The sequence below is a fragment of the Manacus vitellinus genome, unplaced genomic scaffold, assembly GCF_001715985.3.
Source record: "Manacus vitellinus isolate BGI_N305 unplaced genomic scaffold, ASM171598v3 scaffold_116_pilon, whole genome shotgun sequence".
NCBI lineage: Eukaryota > Metazoa > Chordata > Aves > Passeriformes > Pipridae > Manacus > Manacus vitellinus.
Window position 1 is genome coordinate 532819 of NW_021938870.1, and position 20694 is coordinate 553512.

The following is a 20694-nucleotide window of genomic DNA, read 5'->3' on the forward strand; positions in this document are numbered from 1 at the left end:
TTTGTTTATTCGTAGTTGTGTTATGTACACAGCGTGGTTTCCTCCCTCGGAAAGCACCGCTGGTCACCTCGAGCTGGTGTCCGGCAAAAAAAACCCCACACCTTTTATTTATTTTTCGTCGGAAGATCGGTTCTGGTTCTGACATAAGCAAATCCTTATCTTTTAGCTCCATGAATTCACCCTAACGAGAGCTGTGAATTAAATACATTAAATACAGCCCCCTCATTTTACCTACAGTGTCTGTGCACGTTGGCCATAAAACGTGAAAATACTTGTACTTTGTGTTATTGTCTTGGTCAGGTGGAAACTGTATTTCTAGTAACATATTTAATATTCTACCTGTATTTTTCGTGCAAAGCTTGTCCTGCCATACTCAAGCAAAGAATTCTAGTTGGGAGCTCCTGGATTTAAACTCTGTAGTACTCTGAATAACCATATATCACTTAAATCACTGGTAATCCTTGTTAGCTTTCTGTGCTCTGGTCTTTAAAACTGAGGGTGGACTGGTGAGCACAATGTTTTCAAAGGTTTTCTTGTAAAAAATTGTGGGTTTGTGGCACATTGGAAACAGACAATGTTGTTAAGTTTAGCAGATAAAATTTGCAAATGTTTTTAGTAATATTACATGTATTTTGTTGAGAATATTATGAAAATCCTTGCTCTTTAAGCAGCACTTTACACAGCTAAATCATTTTTAACGTGTTGTTGGTGCACTGCTGCCCAGCAAACTTATTTTTGGCATCAGTGCATTTGCTCAGAGCTGGTTCTGGAGCAAATGCTCGACCTCTGACATACCCAGATTAAATTGAGTCAACTTCTGCATGTTGCAGAAGCTGCCAGGAGTGTGGAACAGCAGAACCTTCCCAAGGAAAGGGAACTGGCAGGGTAAACATGCCAAAAATAGGATGTACCTGCCTGGTTGGCACCTTTCAAACTCAGAAAGTCATAATAAAGTGTCATTTGAAGGCAAGTGATCGATATCAGTAACCAAATGGTTGAGAAATAAATTTCAGTTTTGTATGTAACTTCTTCACATTCCTTTAGTTTTGATCCAATTTTGATTTATTTGTTTATTTACTGGCTCTGGCTGCTTATTCCCTCCCAGTCTTTAATTTCTTTCTGATGTCAAGGCAATAATTAATGGTGTAGTTGTTACTCAGCATGAGCACTGAGTGCTTTTGGGCTTCCTTCTCCTGTTGTTCTTCCTCATCGTTCTTTCCCAAGTTGTTTTTTCTTTGTTAATGACCTCTGCTGAAGAGTCGTTGTTTTTGTACACAGAGAAATTAATTTTCTCCTTTATATTTGAGATTTTGTCCTTTCAAGTTCCTTCTTTCAGCCACTGCAAGTAACTTTTGGTGCCTTTCAGTTCCACTTTTTATATTCTATTTTTTATTCTGCACTTTTCTGTTATGCCAAGAATTGCCTCCTAATTAAAAGTATCTCCTAAAACAAAAGTTAATGAGTTTTAATCCAGGACCTCCAAATCTGGTTTATGTTATCACACATCTTTTCTGGCAAAACACTAAGCTGGTCAATCTGTGCCTTTAATAAGTGGTCGTGAGGAATTAAGTTTGTTATTTTTAAAACAAATTAGTTTTAAAATTGGGATGATCAGAGCATTAATGACTTATACTCTGGTAGATTATTTCCTTAAGATTACTCTATGTTGCTAAGTAACATGATTTGGCATTTCATCTTAAAATGTATGGTGTGTAAGGCATTATTGATTTAACATTTGCCCATTTTCTCTTCCATTTTAGTCAATTGAGGAGAATGAAGTTTATCTGCCCAATGATGAGCTCTGGATCTATGAAATGGACAGTGGGTTATGGCAAGTTCCATAATTTATATTTAATTAATATATGAAGTTGATCTTTGCATAGATGACAATTAGCTGCAGTGAAAAGGCTTCGGTGACATGAGTTATTGGCCACGTTCCCTGAGTTTAAATAGCAGATGTTTAATGTAAAGACTGAAGAACAGACCTATATACTTGCAAATTAACTCCAGGAAACACATTCATTCCTAAAGTCTAATTATTGTGTTCAAGGGAATGTTTGGAATGGTTGGCTGAAGGCTCTGTTGAAACAGGTGCATTTGTTTGGGAGTTTATTTTGGCTCAGTTCTTCATACACAAACTTCTGTGTTGGAATGAACAGTTGAACACTGGATACTTGGGTTCTTAATCTATTTACAGTTATATGTATTTTTTGTCATTACTTCATTGCACAATACGATGCAACTCAGAAATAACTCAGAACTTCCCCTTTTTTCTCTTCTCCCCTTTTTTCTTTTGCCCCCTTCTTGCTCCCTTTCCTCTTTCTCTCTTTTTTTCCCCTTCCTCCCTTTTTTTTCCCTTCCCCCCCCTTTTTTGCTTCGTTCTTCCCCTTTTTTCCCTGAAATCCATGGCTCCCTGTTCCCTGTGCTAAAGCCCCCTGACACTGCCTTGTTTTCCCTGTGATGTCCCAGTACAGCTGTTTGTGCTCACACGGGAACTTGGATCAGGGAAACCATCTGGGTTAAATATAACTTTTCTTTTTTCAGGGTTATATTTGTAACCAGGATCCCCCTGAGTTCCCAGCACACACCGTTGTCCATGTGCAGCTGAGAGTGCAGGGCACAGGAGCAGCAGGGATGAGGGAGCAGGAATGGACAAGTATTTCTGCTTCTGCCTCAGTTTTCAGTTTGTAAAATAACAGCAGTGCCATGGGCTCATTTCAGGAGGTTTTGGACTTAACAGTACTTCCCTAATTTGATTAATCAATGTTGCAGCTCTGCTAAAGCTCTTTTGATATGAATTTCACCTTCCTAAAAATGAACACACACAGTATTCACCTGGAAGTTCTCTTGCACCACAGGAGCCTGACTTCATCAGCAGTTCCTAGTGCTGCCCATGACCCAAGCTGTTTTTTTAGCTTGAAGTCTAAATATTATTAATAAATCTGGTTTGGGAATTGTTACATTTTAGTGGCTTTGCAAGGTCTTAATGTGTTTTTTTTTTTTTTAATTGCAGGACAATGCACCTGATGGAAGGGGAGCTGCCCACTTCCATGTCAGGGAGCTGTGGGGCCAGCATCAATGGGAAGCTGTACATTTTTGGGGGATTTGATGATAAAGGATACAGTAATCGGGTATTGTATTCATTTTTTCCTGTAACACTGTATTTGAGTGAGTAATAATGCTGACCTTGCTGCTTCTGTGGTGTACTTTGCATTTGAATCAAGGAGAAATTTGAGGGAAAACTTCATTTTTGCAAAACTTTCTGTACTCATTTCTGAGAACTGCCTGTGCTTTCCCAATTGCTTTTTTTAAAAAAATATTTTGACAACCATAAATGAGACTAATCTGAGAATATCACTCTTATTTTTGCTCTCTGATAGCGATTACCTTATATAATCAGGTAATAATTAAAGTTAAAACAGAGCTACCAGTTGTCCTTGTAACTGAAGACTGAATTAGCAGAGTAGATGAAATTGGTTGTTTTATCATTTAATGAGAATGAAGTCAGAGTTCACTCCTAACTAGAAAAGAAGTAAAATGGAGCCTCTCATCAGGCAGGAAAACTTGTTGCCAATTCTTACATTTTAGCTGTGTTTTTGTGATGTATTTGCCTCTTCCTGAGTGTTGCTACATATTGTAAACTCCACTGCCAGTTCCTTTTTTTTTTTTTTTAATCCAAACTAATGTATTTTGGGGGAGGTGGGTTGTTCTTTCTGTTGATATCCTTTATACTGAAAACACTGTACTTTTTTTTTCTTCTTTTAAGCTCTATTATGTTAATTTGAGAACAAAAACCGGAACCTACAGGTGGAAAAAAATCACAAATTTTAAAGGTCAACCTCCTACCCCACGTGACAAACTTTCCTGCTGGGTCTATAAGGACAGGTAACACGTTAAGAATATTTAATGTGTGTTAATTGCAGAGAGGAAGGGCTATAAAGTGAAGAGCACACAGGTTTGGGATTCAGGAAACTCTCATTCTTAGCTTGACTTACTGTGGGATTTTGTGTAACAACTTGCTACCAGAGTTTTCTCACACATGAGGATTAATGGTAAGTAAAACCCCACTCTAGGAGAGGGGTGGGAAGTTTAGGGGAAGTTTGTGGAATGCTTTGAGAGTTCAGGTAAAAAATCATTGTGCCTCTGTTATTTATGGTTCTAACACGTTAAAAATCAGTATAAAATTACTTCTTTGTTATATCCATCCATGTAATTATTACCTGCAATAAAATATATTTCATGTGTTTTCAAGGGGTTTAATAGCTGACAATTGCAAAGGCATTTCAGGGATCAACTTCATTTTTGTAAGAACTGAGTCAGCCCAGATATTTGTGTGTGTTAAGGAAAAAAATAATTGGCTCAAAATAAATACTCCAGCTTTTGTACTTGTTATGGAAAATGCCTGGATATTGTGGCATAAGTGGTCACAAGGCAGTACCTTGTCAGCAATTTGTTACTGAAGTTGTTATAAACAAGTAGGAATATGATTTACAGGGAACATTTTCAAATGTAAGTGATTTTTCTGTTTGTGGACTCCCCATCTAAAGATGTTGTCCATGATGCCTCTGGGTACTGTCTCTTGGTTTTACAATTCTAACTGGGGAAATTACAGGGATTTGAACAACTCCTCAGCTGTTAATACAAGATTATTGAAAACTAAATGAAGTTATCCAGAGCATCGTGAAATCTGCCTAGGGAGAAAATCACTTGTTTTAGGTGGCAGAGGGGAACTTTTTCACTTAAAGAAAATATTTGGGGAGAGCTAACCATTAAAATTTCCTGAGCTGTGAGTCTGCAGGTGGGGATGTCGTGGGGTGTTGCACAATGCTGCCAGTAACTCTGTTTCCCTAGGAATGTCAGTCTGGAATGAGCTTCAGCATCCCATCATTTCCTAAATTGCCTTCTCCTAAGATCACTGACAACTAGAGCAAATGGCCTCAAAAGGTTGAAGTTCAGCCAAACTTTAGGAAGCTTTACTTATGGATGGCCAGTTCATGGGTGGAATGTTGGGCTGGGAGGTGTGTAATGATCCTTGCAATGTGATTTGTTCTGTAGTGCTCAGTCGGAAAATCTCATTTTAAACCAGAGAAAGGCTTTTTGTCCCCCAGGCAAGGTCAGTGGGGTGAACCTTGGGAACAGTTCTTGCCAAAAGATGTACACAGGAGGCCAACAAACACAGCAGGAGCATGGGAATCTCCCTGGAGAAGGGCAGGAATTTGAGCAGAACGAGGAATTTCCCTGTCTTATGTGTTGTTTGTCATTTTGAGACTCGTGCCTGAAAATATCACTGATAAATAAGCTTTTGGAGAGAGGAACAGAGACTTGAACCTCTTGAACCTTGTCCTGAACCTGTTTCCTTGTGTGGAATTCTGTCAGGCTTGTTGAGGGTTAAGTTTTGCATAATCAGGTGCAACAGGAAATATTTTCAGTTGCTTATATTATTATTATAATAACTGCAGTAGGTAACCCAAAATTTGAAACTAATTATCACAGCTTACCCATTTGAAAGCTATTTGCTAAATGCACTTATTTTGTTGTTCTTTTAGGCTAATATACTTTGGTGGCTATGGCTGTAGGAAGCACAATGAACTGAGTGACTGTTTCGATGTCCACGATGCATTTTGGGTAAGGGATTTGTCACAATTCCAAGTGATTTGTCCCTTTCTGATTGTTGGGGAAAAAGCTCCTTTGTACTGTACTCAGTGGGTATGAAAATGTGTCTGATTTTCTGTTCTATTTATGGCATCAGCAGGAATGCAAACTGGAACCTTCCAAGGTCTGAAATTCCAGATATTGCATGTTGGGAGCAGTGGGTGCTTCACATATTCCGAGTCCTCAGTGCTGGGCTTTGAGTGCAATGAAACAAAATACTGGAACAAAGCCCTATTTTAATCTGAAGACATATTTTAAAGCTGAAACCCCCAGAAAACTTAAGACTTTATTTCTTAGAAGTGACATTAGGGAATTTATAGCTTCCCGAGTCTAACTGAGAAATAATCTTAGTTAATTTATTTAATTTGTTATCCAGAAAGATGCCTGGATTAGGCATTATGTCATTTTTTGTAATAGGTACAAATATATTACAAAACTTTCCCATAATAATTTGTTGCAGTTAATAGAAAGAAGGAGACTGATCAGAGTATTTAGTGACAGGAATTAATAAGAAATAACTGTGCACTGAAGAGAATGTAGATCCTGACATCAAATGTTAAAGACTGAATTACAGAAATTACTTTATACAATTAGTTATTTCTCAGTGTGTTACAATAAAAATCAGAAGGTAAGATTTGTCCTGTGCAGTGAGTGATGTTGGACCATAAAACCCATTTTCAGGTGTCATCAGCCTTAACATCCCTGGGTGCTGGTGACCTTCAACTAGACCTGAGCAGCTGCATTAAAAATATTAATGTATTTTTTTAAAGAAAATTCTGTATTTTAGTTTATTTTCTGGTTTGACAGGTCAGTTCTGGGTTTGTGTCCTTCAATAAGCCCAAAGGTTTTAAAATAAAATGTACTTATTTTTGGTTTTTAAACTTTTTCTGATTTTTTTTTTTTTTAGGAAGGACAGATATTCTGGGGATGGCACAATGATGTTCATGTGTTTGATACAACCACACAGACTTGGTCTCAACCAGCAATCAGGGTGAGTTGTTTTTCAGTCTCATCTCTTGACACAGCTGTGATTTCAGTGTGTTTTCAGTAGTCACTGTGCTCTAGAAATTGAGGTTGGGAAAAGTAATTTGAAGATGCTTAATATTGCTCAGGCTTATCACATTAAACTGGACACTCAGTGCCTCTGGAATGTGGGACATTCACAACTGACATGAATTTTTTTTCCCCATGGGGTGTTTTTAGGCTGGTGTTTGTTCCACAGTCTGGTTCTGATGCAAAAATTCCCCTAAATTTCAGAGAGGTGTTAGAAATCTGGGTACATTAGAAGGTGAAGGAGCATTGTGTATCTGGGGGATAGTTCTGAGATAAAGCTTTGTGTCCAAGCTTTAATACAACTGTTGGGAATGTAAAATTGCTGTTGGTGAGCCATAACTGGAAAGGCACTGGGATATTCCAGAACTGTTGACATTGTATTAAAATATTCCATAAAGGTTCCTAAAATCCAGATAAATTTACATCAGAACTCAGTAGTAAGTTGTATATTGTAAAGAGTGTCTTTGTAAAGAGTATTTTATGCTCTTTATAAGGTGTGCTAAAATTCCTATAAACTAAATGCAAAACAAGAAAAAGGAAATCACCATTGCAAAGTAAAAGCCACTTTTGCTCTTTATTTCTGATTTACCCAGGGCACGTGGCTATAACATCAAATTCTAAGGTGTGATTTCCAGGGCTTTTAGTGCCAGTTCCTGGTGGCTTTCACCTTGGAAAAATAAAGCTGTCCAGGAGGTTTGATGATGTTCTGAAGGACCTTGTTTTGGCTCTTGCAGGGTGGAGATCCACCTCAGCCTCGAGCAGCTCACACGTGTGCTGTGCTGGGAAACAAAGGTTACATCTTTGGAGGGCGAGTGCTGGTAATTGAACATTTTCTTGGCAGTAATATTATTTTCTTTGCTGTTTTTTTTTATCAAAAATCACTTTATAGCAGGAAAAAAAATCCAAAATGTCTTGGCCTAACCTGGATGTTAAGGGCTCTGAATTCAGGATGCTGCTTGTCATCACCCCCTGCAAAAAGAAGAGTCTTTCTGCCGGTAATATTAATGATGAAGCACACATAGTCCCCAAAAGGGAAAACACAGCTGACTGTCTGGTAAATAAGAGATGAGTTGGCTTTATAATTTAACCTTTTGTCATTTTTTGCACATAAGTGACAGAAATACAGGTGTCTGGAAGAGGTAACAGTCAAAGAGGATGCAGTCAGTGCATATTTAAATTAGGGCTGGATTGTGGCTGACTCTTTTCAACTTGAAGTTATAGGAATCATCTCCCTGGTTATCTGTACCTAAAAAAACATGAAGCCAACATGGTAAGCAAGGAGATATTAAACCTCTCACAACACATTTAATTTCCCTAGTACTGGTCAGAGGAGATTTTTCTCTTCAGTTCTTCTCTGCTGAAGCTTTAATGTAAGAAACAGATTCTGTAAGGCAAGTAAAAAGCCTCCCAGTTTAAGCTACTGTGTACTCTTGTGGTTTTTAATGTTTTAGCTCTCTTAACTACAGCTAATTTGGAGCCTTTACTCCTGCTCAGCTGGAGGATGAGACTGGATGTTTTCTGTCTCTACTCCTCTGAAAAGTAACAGTGAAGAAGCTTTTGAAAGCCCCCAGTGCTGTGGCTTTGGTAGAAGAGAAGGAATTAGCTGTTTGAGAATGCCCTGCAGTGAGCATATGCCAACTTCATCTTGGAAAGCTGCCATGAACTAACCCCTGTATCCCAAGAACTGGCAAACAGAGCAGTGTAAAATTGCCCTTAGTTCCCTATTCCCTGTTTTTCCTGCCACAGTGTTGTTCCCAGGGCATGTCTGCAGTTCTGTTACCAATGGTTTCTACTCCTGTAGAAATGTAGAAATGTCACACATGTCCAGCCAGTTTCCAGTTTGAATTTCCTCCTACAGGCTGCAGAAAAGATTTTTTTCCAAGCACCTTTTCAGATCAATCAGGAAAGAAAGTAACCAAAATGGATCCTGTTTGTTCTTTGCCGTTATGTGGCCTTTGACACAGGCTCAGGATTTTTGGGATCAAGCCCCACCTCTGCCTAAGAGAGCTGCACACAGCAGCTTCCAGAGCTGTGGGTTTGGTCAAACTTGGTTTGCAAATAACTTAAGGAAATAAAGAAATACTGGAAGAGATTGAAAAATGACCAAACCTTGTGTGTCAGGGTTGTCCATGCCGGGCTGAGGGAGAGCCCTGTGCCTCTGCCATGGAATTGCTCTTCCCTGTCTGCTGGGAACTGAACCACAGCCAAATCCTGCTCCTCATTTAAGGAGCCCACAGGCCTGGGAGGGAAAGAAACCCAGGTGTGAAGAACTAAATGTGCAGCTCAGGACCTTCTGCCCTCCCATTTATTCCTGGTCACTTCCTTGGCCTCCAGAGCCTCGTTCCCTCAGCGAGGGCTGAGCTCTTCACCCCAGAGCCAGGACAGCACTGAGGGCTCTGTGCTCAGCTCAGGGTTGCTGCACTGGGCCTGCTGAGACTGAACTGCTCTGGAACTCCAGCTGGGATTTCATGCAGCCTCTGCAAGGGGAATTATTGTTATTTAGCTGGAGCTCACCTGTCATTTCTCCACTGTGCTGGTGCATGATTAGATCTGCCCTCAGAGGATTTGCCCTCGGGCTTCTGTTTAACTCTGTCTGACCACAGGATTCAGAAGGCTCTGATGTGAAAAGGTTTTTCTCTTCCTCATGTAGCATCAGCTTCCTTAAAAACAGGCTGAATTTCAGTGAAACCACTTGGGAACCCTGTCAGAGTGGAATTGTGGAAAGCTGTGTTTAATTCTGTAGGAGAGCAGTCAGTGTAATTTTCACCTCAGTAATTGTTATTGATTCACTTTCTGTCCTAGAAATAAATGGAAGGAAACGTAGAAAGGTTTGGGAACATCCAGTGGGGCTTGAGGAATTAATGTAAGTCATGAAACAAGAAAGCTTAAGACATCAAAACCCCACTACATTTCCTGACAACAGGAGTAACTCCTCCCCAAAGGATGAAGTCTTGCTTTTCTCCAGAAATTAAGGAGCAAATACGGGGTTGCTCTGCTCCTCCTTCTCCTTCTAGTTCACCATAATACAAATCTTCCCAGGGAAAAGGCTCTACAAGGAACCAGAAAGGGCCAGGAAGTGTCATGAGGCTTCTCCTATTCATCTTTCTGGGAGGAAAGGGCACCTTTTTCCAAAGTTGGAGCTAGAACTGGTAAAAGAAGATGATGATGATGATGATCAAAATCAATTGTACCAGGAATCATTTGAAAGCAGGCTCAGAAGTGTTATGTGGACTCTGTTCCTTCAGGTAAGCCCCTGGAAAAACAGAAATGGGAGAAAGTGGGAAGGAAGGAGAGTTAGTCCAAAAGTTGATGCAAGTCTTGTGTTTGATTTAAGTGGAAAATTTTCATGTAAAGAACGAGGTAACAAACCTAAGTCTTTCCAGCAGCTCCTCACACATCTGATGCCTTAATGTAAGCATGTTTATATTTCCTGTCCCTGAAGATCCATCGAGCTGCAGTCCTTCTCTTGGCAAAGATTGGAGCTGGAGTAGCTGTTTGGTTGTAATTCCAGAATGGAGAGGTGCAGAATTTACTGTAAGAGCAGTGAGCTGAGAATAATGTCACCCTTAATGCCTTTCATCGTGCTGGAAAGTTAATCCTGAGACAAAGCAGATCCTGGTTAATGTTTACTGGGCTGCAAATAAATGAACACACCAGAGATAAGCAGAATGTCTCAGGAGTCCTTGTAGCTCCAAGGGAAATGCAAACCCTCTTAGGAGGCTTGGTGCTTTAAAGCCAGTTAAGAATCATTTTAGGATTGTCAGAATGATTAAATATTGTAGATACCAGTTAGAAATACGTGAGAAACTGCAAGAAAACTGTGTATGGCAAGTGGTGATGCTATAAACCTGTGTGCTTTCCAGTCTCCCAAATAAGGGTTGGGTAGAAAGGCTTTGTTAAAGGACTGAATCTTGGACAGAACTGTCCAGCTGATGGTGGTTTGAATTCCAGAGGAGGTTGATGTGATTGTGGATCTGTCGAGCTGTTGAATCATGAGAATGTAAAGATTATAATACATTGATTTCCCAGGGACCAGGAAACTGGAAACTTCTCCATCTTCTGCCTAATGCCTAGGAAAGGAAAGTCAGCGAGGAGGTCTTGAACAGGATCTTCTTGAAACCTAAATTTCCAACATAACAGCAACTTTCTTCCCTTTCTCTGATAGATGCCCTTCATATCAAATTGTGTTGTTCCAAGATGATTTAAATATTTTCAGTTGTAGAGGCCAGAACGTTGGGGTTTTGCCCACCCTGCCCCAAGTTGTGCACAGAAGACACCAACTGCATTTTGCTTTCTGCTTGGATAATTTGTTCCTCATCTCCTTCATAGCCACCAGAAGGAGCAGGAAACTGGATAGACTTGTCATGGAAGACAGATCTGTTCCACTGGCTGTCAGCTGGACCACACTTGGTTGTTAACATTCAACCCTTTTGAGGGATAAAGTTTCTCAGGCAATGCCCCAAACCCTCACGTTCTGCTTTTCTGTAGCCTGGTGCCCTCCCTGAAGGCATCCCAGGATTGTGGTTGACATTCCCTCCTCCAGGACAGCAAAGTACTTGGTCAGAGGAGGCCATAGCTACCCTGAAAACCTTGCTGTTTTCCTGAAAGCCCCTGAGAGACTTCCCATAGCTCTGATGGACAGCTTTGGAAGTCTCTCACACTCACTCCCTGGCTGAGCTCTCAGGGGTAAAACTACTCCTGACTTACATGACCAGCCTAGTTTCTGCCTCAAAGGATCTGCCAGCTGGAGAAAGGCTTATTCTAATAGATCTATGGACTACCCTAGGAGAAAAGGAGTTGGAAGGTAAGGCAAGATACATATTTCCCTACTTCCCAGATCTTTTTTGTAGCACCCAGGGGAACTGCAGGTGTCAGTGGAGTGTGTTGTGAGTCGTTGAAAATAATCTAAAGCAGAGAAATTCTTTTTATCTTCTCCCCCAGCCCTAAGGCAGGCAGTCACTTCTCCATCTCACATCACAGGCAGACAGGAAAGTGCACTGATTTCCCATTTTGTTATGTTTGTGGCAAGTGCTAAAGGGTCCTAAAACCTTGTCATTGCTGGTAGTAACTTTGTGAAAGGGCAAGAGAGAAAACCACAGACGTGATGGACTTTTTGTGGGATGCACTGAGCACTACCAGGATATTCCAAGGAGTGAGGCAGGAGGATACAGAGTTCTGATCAGAACATAAAGAAAAATAACGTGAGGCAACTCTGTGAGAGTAAAATACCTTGTGCATTTACCTCCCATGAATTCTGTGGATGAAAGTTAAATACATTTGCAGGAACTGAGTAAATATCACACAGTTCTTCACTGTGAAAAGCTAAAATTGGCCCCATAGTGCCATTGCATGACTGGAAATATTCCTGACAGGCAGTTTCCTGAGAGTTGCATGTTCAGGGTTTTTTTTTGGTTTTTTTTGGGTTTTTTTGAGAAGAAATGCTTTTCATCTGCCACAGAAAACAGATTTATATTAAGGCACACGGGTACAGATTTCTTCAGAATATTGTCACTTGTAATATTCTGTCCCAGGAAGGCCTCACTGAAATGCTTTGCTTCTTGTTTGCTTAATGTAACACAAGTGGGATTTTATTTCTTTGTTTCAGCAAACCAGAATGAATGATTTGCACTGCCTGAATTTAGACACTTGGACTTGGTCTGGAAGGTGAGCTTCCCCCCCTCTAACACTTAAAACTGAATGTAGCAGTTTGAACCACATTGTTAAATAGATCCAGAGCTAATCCTGTAGCTTTTCCAAGAGGAGAATGAGAGTTTGGGGACTATTTTAACAGCTGCTATATTGTGGTTTCCATTTAATTTAATTTGATAGTGGTTACTAAGCTTTTTCTGTTCTGCACCAAAGCATTGATGGTGCTGTTTCAAGCACAGCATGTAGTGATTTAACATCCTAATTTTCAAGATGGGTGCATTTATCCATATGGAATTTCGGGTCTGATGTCTTCTCTAATGCTGTTTTTAGTATCTGTAGTTGGCTAATTACAGCACAGATTGGGAAAGGGTCTCTGTCATAAAAGACCATGAAATCCTAAAAACTGAACATTTTTCCAAAACTCAGTTATTTCTTTATTGTGATCTAAGGTTTACCCATGATTTAGTGTTGGATCACTGTAAATTTAGGAGCCTCCTATCCAGCCATTCCAGCACCTCAGCAAAAAGCCTTTGAGAGACTGAAAAAAAAAGAGATTTAAGATATTATGGGCAAAAAAGACCCTTTTCACAGTGTCTGCTGCTGTGGTGGCACCTCACAGGAGGTATAAAGGGTCCATATTTATTCATTATTTATTTCTTCTCCTGATCACAAAAGGAGAAAAAAAATTCAGTGTATCTTTCAGGACAATGTCAAATCAGTATTTACATTTTTGACTCCAGTTTGCAGTCAGTCTCTGCACAAATTGTTTGAAAAGTTATTTCTGGTTACACACTAAAATCAGCAATGGTGTTAAAAAACAGGCATTTGTAAGAGATGATCACAATATAAAGAATTTTACTCCAGAGGTGCCACGATTCCCCACAGAAACACTGTAAAATAAGAACAGAAAAGCTCCAAATGCAATAATGATTTTATTTAAAGCCCCACTAACCAGCCAAGTGCCTTTCTTATTCAACTCTACACAGGTTTCTTAAGGAATTGCATAATATAAACCTAGTAAATCAGGAATATCATCCAGCAGGGGATTGCAGTTGTTATTTTAGCTGCCACTACCCAGAAGTCCCTTTGCTCCACTGATTGTTGCTCAGAATGTTCAACATTATGTTATTTCTGGTACCGTGATGGGGTTTTTTGCAACCAAAAAATCGTTTTTTGCAACGAAAATCGAAATTTTGTCACCCCTCAGTACCTGGTTTATGTTTTTTGTTTGTAACCCTCAAAGCACAGGCTGCCCCTTGGCCAAGTTTAGCAGCCTCTTACACAAGAGTTGTGCAAAGCAGGCCCTCAAACGTTGCAGCTTGGCTTGGGTGCCAAATTTAGCAGGACAGTTTTTGCAATCCCTGTTTAATTCCCTCCAGTTCTTCAGGCTTTGCTTCCAGATGGAGAATCCAGCAGTGAGATTCCTCTGGCTGTGCCACAGGTGCCTCCACTCCTCACCCAGGGCTTCCTCCGTGCCCAGGGAAGGGAAACAGGCACTTCCTGGGGGTGAGAAGCAGAAAATAAATCCCCAGGTTGTGCTTTCCAGGCACCTGTTTCTCTTCACTGACTACAAAGGAAATACAGACACCAAAACTGGTTTTTTTGGGATATCCCATAGGCTCAGGTTCTTTGCTGTTCACATTCTCACCTCAAGCAAACCCAACTAAAACCCAATTTCGAATCTATGTTTTTGTAACACGAGCAGATTTTGGCAATAATAAACCTGCATCTGTTTTGTACTTAACAAATCACCTTCTTACTAACATTTATCTCAAAATTTGGGTGACCACAGCAGTTGAAGAGGTGGTGGCTTTTGGATCAAAGGTAAAGCCACAATCCTCAGATCATTTAAAACCCTTTTCCTAGGACTGGAGAGGATTCATTAAATTTAATCACAGTTAACTCTTTAGCTACATGTAGGTGCAGCTGATTTGATTATTTACCCTTTGCTGTCTTTGCTTTTTCACTGGGAAAACATCCAAGCTTACTCTGGGACAAACTAAGAAATTTTCTGCCAAGTTAATTTTCAGCATTCTTTGCAAATTTGGTCTTTTTTTGTTTCTTTGTTTCACCAAGAATTAATATCAGTGGAGAGAAACCAAAGGATCGCTCCTGGCACACGTTGACTCCGATAGGAGATTACAGACTTTTTCTTTTTGGTGGACTAAGTTCTGATAATGTTCCTTTAAGTAAGTAATTTAGAGGTTATAATTCTGTTCTGTTCAAATCAGAGTGAAAAATGTGAAATAGGAAGTGGGATAGTCTTCTGTGAGTTCCTTTTTTTTTTTTTTAGAAAAGGCAACTTGTTTTCATGAAAAGCCCATGAAATCATTGAAAATAATTTTAAGTTTCATAGATAAATCCACTGGGAGGGGGTGATTTTCTCAGTTTCTCCAAAAGAAAAGAAATCAAGTGTATTTTAATTCCAGGTTTCAATGCAGTGTGTGTTCAGTTAAATTACAGGGAGCAAAAAAGATGCAGGTTAATGTAGTGATGATGTTACTGTTACATGAATATAACGTGGTCTTAGAACACAGAGCTGCTTGTATAAATAAAAAAAAAGGTAATTTTTGGCCCAAAAAAAGGCACTAATGCATGTTCTTACCTTGCAGGTGATGGCTGGATCCACAGCATTACAACAAATGGATGGAAACAGCTCACCCACTTGCCTAAGAGTAGACCTAGGTATAAAAACACAGACCATGTGTGCTGAAATTAAATCATTTAAAAAAATTAACTGATTTTTAAATTACTGAACAGTATTTTTGAACGACATTATATGAATGTTTTAGAAAATTAATGCAGTATGATTGAATAGTTTGCTTTAATGCCTTATTTTCCTGCAGGCCTGATACAGCATTTTGAGTTTGTGTATTTGTTGTGGTTGATGTTCATTTGCCTTGAAAGATGTTTTTGTGGTGAAGGAGCTGGGTGTCCAACCAGCCTGGTTTTCTACAGCCAAATTATTGTTACATAAGGAAATACCTCAAAACCTTTGAGGAATTGATAACCAAGGAAAATAATAAAAGTTGATTAATGTTGATGCATTATTAGAAATAGAGAACCATGAAAAAGTGGATGCATCTTTCGGGGTTCAAAAGTAAAATATCTTGTTTGTTAATGCAGTGTTTGAAGCAATATGTGTTTTTATAAGAGAATTACTATTGAATTGGTTTGCTGTAGGTAGTAAATATTCAGATTTTCATGGAATTAATTCTCTGCATCCACCCAGGAACTTTCAGCACCATTTTCTATTATTCTTTTACGATATAAATATATACAATTCTGGTCTGGCATTTGCATGATTCCTCCTTGTCTTCTGCTACGGAAATATCTTTACCTCATTTAACTTTCTTCCTGTTTTATCCTATTCTAGGGTGTCTTTTAAACATAACAGCCACAGCTAGACCAAGTTTTCTGCTTTTTTTGTGCTTCAGGCTCAAATAAACTACCTTAATTCACAGAATATTTTCCTTTTATTAGTGAGCTGATAGATGAAGGGACTGATGGCTGCCTTAAATAAAGCACAGCAGTAGCAGCCAAGGACCTGTGTTCAGTTCTTTACACGTGGATGGTTTCAAGCCTTCCCTGTGTCATTATTTTCACTGGGGATCATGGAAAAGGACCAGGAAGGGACAGAATGTGCTGTTTGTACAGGCAGCAGCCCCAGGAGCTGCAGCTCAGCCTTTCCTGTGCAGTAAAGCTGGAATAACATCTGTGCCTGGCTTGGCAGAGGGGCTGGATGGTAGGAACCAGTGACTCCTGAGCCCCAAGTGGTTTCCAGGCAATTCCAGGGCAGATCCCATCATGGGATACAAGTGGAGCTGTTGTGCAAACACAGCCCAGCCTGTCCTGGGAGAGCAGAGCCTTTGGATCCCCTCCTGACAGGACTCTCAGAGCTCCCTCAGTTCCAAACATGTCCTGTGGTTCTCCACCACCTGAGCATTGTGGTATTTGGGTTGGAGGCTGAGGACCTTTCCCTAATTCTTTTTTAGGTCCCTGAGGACCTAATTCTTTATTGAAGGAAAGGACCTCCCATCCTTAAACAACCAAACAACCCCCAAAAACTTCATTAACCTTTCTCAGGAAGTCACAGAATCACAGAATAGCTGGGCTGGGAAGGGCCCTCTGGAGATCCTCCAGTCCAACCCCCCTGCCAAGGCAGGGTCACCTGGAGCAGGTGACACAGGGACACATCCAGGTGGATTTGGAATGGCTCCAGGAAACAGGGATAAAAGGGGCCACACCAAAAGCCTGTCTGTGTATTGAACTACTTTGAGTGTGAAGTACTTCCTTGTACCATGATTGTATCCAGGATTGCTGCAGGATCTCTGCAGCTGGAAAAGGTTTAGGTCAGTTCAGTTGCTCCTCTGACTTAAAATACAGGGGCAATAATCCTTATATGTGTACTTCTTTTATATATATTTCTGTTATTTTATAATAATACCCAGAATATCACACATTCATTAGTGTCTTTTCCAGGTGCTTCTGCAAGTTTGATTCCCTCCCAAAATTCTGTAAAGAATAATTTCCTTCAACCTTCATTTTTAGTATTTTCTAAAAAAAAAATTGTCTTCCCAAGTGAATTCTGTATTGGTAGAAAATACTGTTCTTCTTTTCTGTCCATCAGCTGCACTTCAGCCAATGTTTTGCACGCTGGGTTAAAACAGAGAACTGTCTAACTCCTGGATTCCCAGTGTTTTCCTGCTGTTACTGTAGCTGGAAGAGCTGTGTCTGAAGGATGTGTGTGATCTCAATAACGTGCTCTGTCAGAATGTTTAGGTGATAAGTTAGAGCAGCCGTGGGAGGACAGAAACTCTTGTCAGGCTGTAGGAAAAGCCTCAGGTTGCGAGATAGGATGTCACCAGAGTCCAGGCAGGAAAGGCTTCCCACTGTTCTTCGTGACCAAGTCCAGGCCAGAGTTTTCCTAATGCAGATCAGGCAGAGACAGATCTATCCACAGGTAGGAGGAAGGGAAAAAGTGGGATACAGTTTAGCCTAAGGATGTGAATGGAGTAAGAAAGTGGGAACGTTTACTTTTGCATGAAAATTTAGTGGGGCATTTTATTTTGGTTCTGTAGCTCTAAAGGGCCAGATTTCTGTGGGGATCATCTTGTGACATTCACTGGTGATAGACCAGCAGAGAAATTAGAGGGTTTGATCTGCAACTAATAAAAAATAAATCTAGCCAGGTGTGGCTGCAGAACCTTTGATTATAAAATCAGGTTGTGGTTTCGTGGGGTCTCTTTTATGTCATGTATTTTTATATGCACAACACAAAACCTGATGTGGTGTGACTGACCCACAGGAACTGATCCCCAGGAATCTTTGGGGCAAGTGTAAGACTGAAACAGGATAACTGGTGTTCCTAGTGCTCAGGGATCCAAGTCAGCACTGAGAACCCCACGGACTGAAAGCCACTAGAATTGTACTTCTGAAGCAAAGAAATAGTGGAAAATTCAAAAAGGAAAAGAAAAGCTGCCTTTGGCCAAAGCTTTGTTTGCAGAGTTATGTTTTTGTCTAAAAGTTTTCCAGCGTAGTGATAAATAAGACAAAGTTTATATAACCAGAGTACAGAAGAGTCAAATAATGACAAAATATATTAGTCTGTATGCAAATAATTCTCATGAGATGGATAGTCACATTGCTCTCTCCTTTTATAATTGTTAAACTAACGAGTAATATATTTTAAGCTACTATTTTTTGCCTCTGGACAGTTCTGAAATAATGTCTTTGTCTTGCTGATAACACACAACTGATGTTCCTTGGGCACTAATTGCATTTATGGTTTTATTTCTAGACTCTGGCACACAGCCTGCCTTGGAAAAGAAGGAGAAGTGATGGTGTTTGGTGGGAGCAAAGATGACCTGCTTTTCATGGACACAGTCAGTAAACTGGATAATAAATCCTATCACTAGGATAATTATAATTGATATAAAATGATGGAATCATGGAATGGTTTGGGTTGGGAGGGACCTTAAAGCTCACCCAATTCCACCCCCTGCCATGGGCAGGGACACCTTCCACTATCCCAGGTTGCTCCAAGCCCTGTCCAACCTGGTCTTAGACACTTCCAGGGATCCAGGGGAGTCCACAACCTCTCTGAACAAATCAATTAATGTATTTATAGATGGGATTTAAATTAAAATTAAAAAAAAACAAACAACAAACAGATTAAGATGTTGGCTCAAATTTGTAACTGAAAACCACCACTGAGGAATCCCCACCTGAAGCTTTCTTGACTGATGGAATAAAAAGGGATTTGTAGTTCACATGCTTCATAAATAGTTATTTAGGTATTATCAGTTTTAAATCATGCACGTGGTAATTAATGTGACATTAATCTAGAAGGCAGCACTATTGCTGAGATAAACCGTTCGCCATTTTAATGGTTCCTTTTTTTTCCTCTTCATCAGGGTCACTGCAGTGACTTGTTGATATTTCAGACTCAACCTTATTCCCTCCTCAGGTGAGTTGTGGTTACAGAATCTCTGAATCCCAGACTGGTTTGGGTTGGGAGGGACTTCAAGGATGATCCAGTTCCACCCCCTGCCGTGGGCAGGGACACCTTCCACCAGACCCGGTTGCTCCAAGGGTGATTTTAGCCACGTGCTCCTGCACAGGCAGGTAAAATACCAAATTAGCTCCTCAGTAAATATTTGAGCCATGCCATGTGTGATGATCCACAGCAGTTTAATCCCTGGTGGTGTGTAATTCTCCTGCACGTGCACCCACAACATCTGTAATTAATGCACAACACCAACTTTAATAAGTTGTCACTTGGTCTTCAGATTACAGACCATTTACTTAAAGGGTTTTTTTTTTCTGTTTTCCTTCTTCAGGCTGTGTCTTGACTGCATTGGGAAGAACGCAGCTCTCTTGAGGAACCAGATTCCCTGCCTGCCATCCAAACTTTTGCAGGAAGTGCTGAAAAAAATCACCTTCTGGGCTGCAGTGACCCACCGGCAGGAGAGGAAAGCCGAGACCGAAAGACAAAGTCAACTCAACACCACATGAACAAAGGGCAGGGAAACCCTGGGACACCTCCAAGTGTTTTGTTACTGCTGTTCCAGAACAACTGTGTGTTAAGCTGAGTTTCTAAGTGAAGTTTGAGAACGAAAGAAATCCTTTTTATGGGAAGTCTCTCTTGTTTTCTGCCTAGGAAACGAATGCGACTTCATTTGTACATATTGTTCATTTCTGTTGTGGTCTTAAGGAGACAGTCCATCCACCTTGTTCTTTTGGAAGGGGATACAAAATGTTTTCAGTTGGATAAAAATATGGCTTAGGTCTAAAAATCTTCCTGCAGCCTTATCACATCAGCCTAAATTAGTTCAACGCAGCGGCCTGGGGAGATCCACACTCGTCAGTCTTAAAAGGTAACAAATTTGGGAGCACCACCAAATCTCATTGTTGGATCCCACCAGACTCTCCTCTCATCATCCACTCAAACAATGGAGCCCCACCTCATGCTCCAAGTAGGAAAATCCATAAGGGAACCGTGGAACTTAAAGAAAAACCTGTGACGAGCAGCGTGACCTGTTGTCTGTAGGAAAACTTCTGCTCATCACCTCGTTTTGCTGTTTCTGTCATCACTAAGTCCTTTTGGAAATAAGTTGTATATTGTATTTTGGATGTGTAAAGTTTATATTTCATTCTTGTTTAAAAAAAAAAACCAAACACAAAAAGTTTGCTTATTTATTGTTTAAAAAGAGCAAATGTAGTACGGGCTATTTTTCTGTTTCGAATATTTAGTTAACAGGAGCACAGTCATTAAAATTTTATAGAGAGTTGAATTGAGATCCATTTTGACAAGTTTGTGATGTTTTTACAGTCTGTAAAACTTCATTATTTGGGGAAAGGATATTTGGAAGCAAATTTGTGTCAAAGAGGGAAGTTTTGTGACTGGGTTTTGTAATATTATGTGCTAAACTCCCCTCCTCCCTCTCTCCTTTTGGGGGGGTGTGTTCAGGTAATCCCCACCCCCAAGGTTTGGTTTGGGGGTTTCAGGTGCCCTGTTAGCTTTGATTTTGGGGGTTCAGGTGGCCCCCCCCTCAATTAAGTTGGGGTGTTCATGTGCTCCCAAGGTTAATTTTGGGGGGTTCAGGTACCTATCAAGGTTAATTTTGGAAGGTTCCAAAATTAGGGTGCTTCCTAAGATTTGATTTTTGGGGGGTTCAGGTGCTCCCCACTGTTAATGTGGGGGGGTTCAGGTGCCCCTGAGAATTAATTTTGGAAGGTTTGGGTGCTCCCTAAGATTTGATTTTGGGGGATTCAGGTGCTCCCCACTGTTAACTGGGGGGAGTTCAGGTGCCCATCAAGGTTAATTTGGGGGTTTCA

General features: G+C 40.3%; 1 protein-coding gene across 1 annotated transcript; it reads left to right on the forward strand.

The window, feature by feature from the left end:
• Positions 1 to 1622: 1622 nt before the first annotated feature.
• KLHDC1 (kelch domain containing 1) lies at positions 1623 to 20166 on the forward strand. Its single transcript, XM_025896805.2, has 13 exons — positions 1623 to 1637; positions 1761 to 1831; positions 3014 to 3131; positions 3767 to 3885; positions 5547 to 5625; positions 6560 to 6643; positions 7440 to 7523; positions 12311 to 12369; positions 14431 to 14543; positions 14967 to 15039; positions 18155 to 18239; positions 18771 to 18823; positions 19197 to 20166. The coding sequence occupies exons 1-13, from the start codon at positions 1623 to 1625 to the stop codon at positions 19369 to 19371; spliced, it is 1128 nt and encodes a 375-aa protein (XP_025752590.2). The 3' UTR covers positions 19372 to 20166.
• The last annotated feature ends 528 nt before the right edge of the window (positions 20167 to 20694 follow it).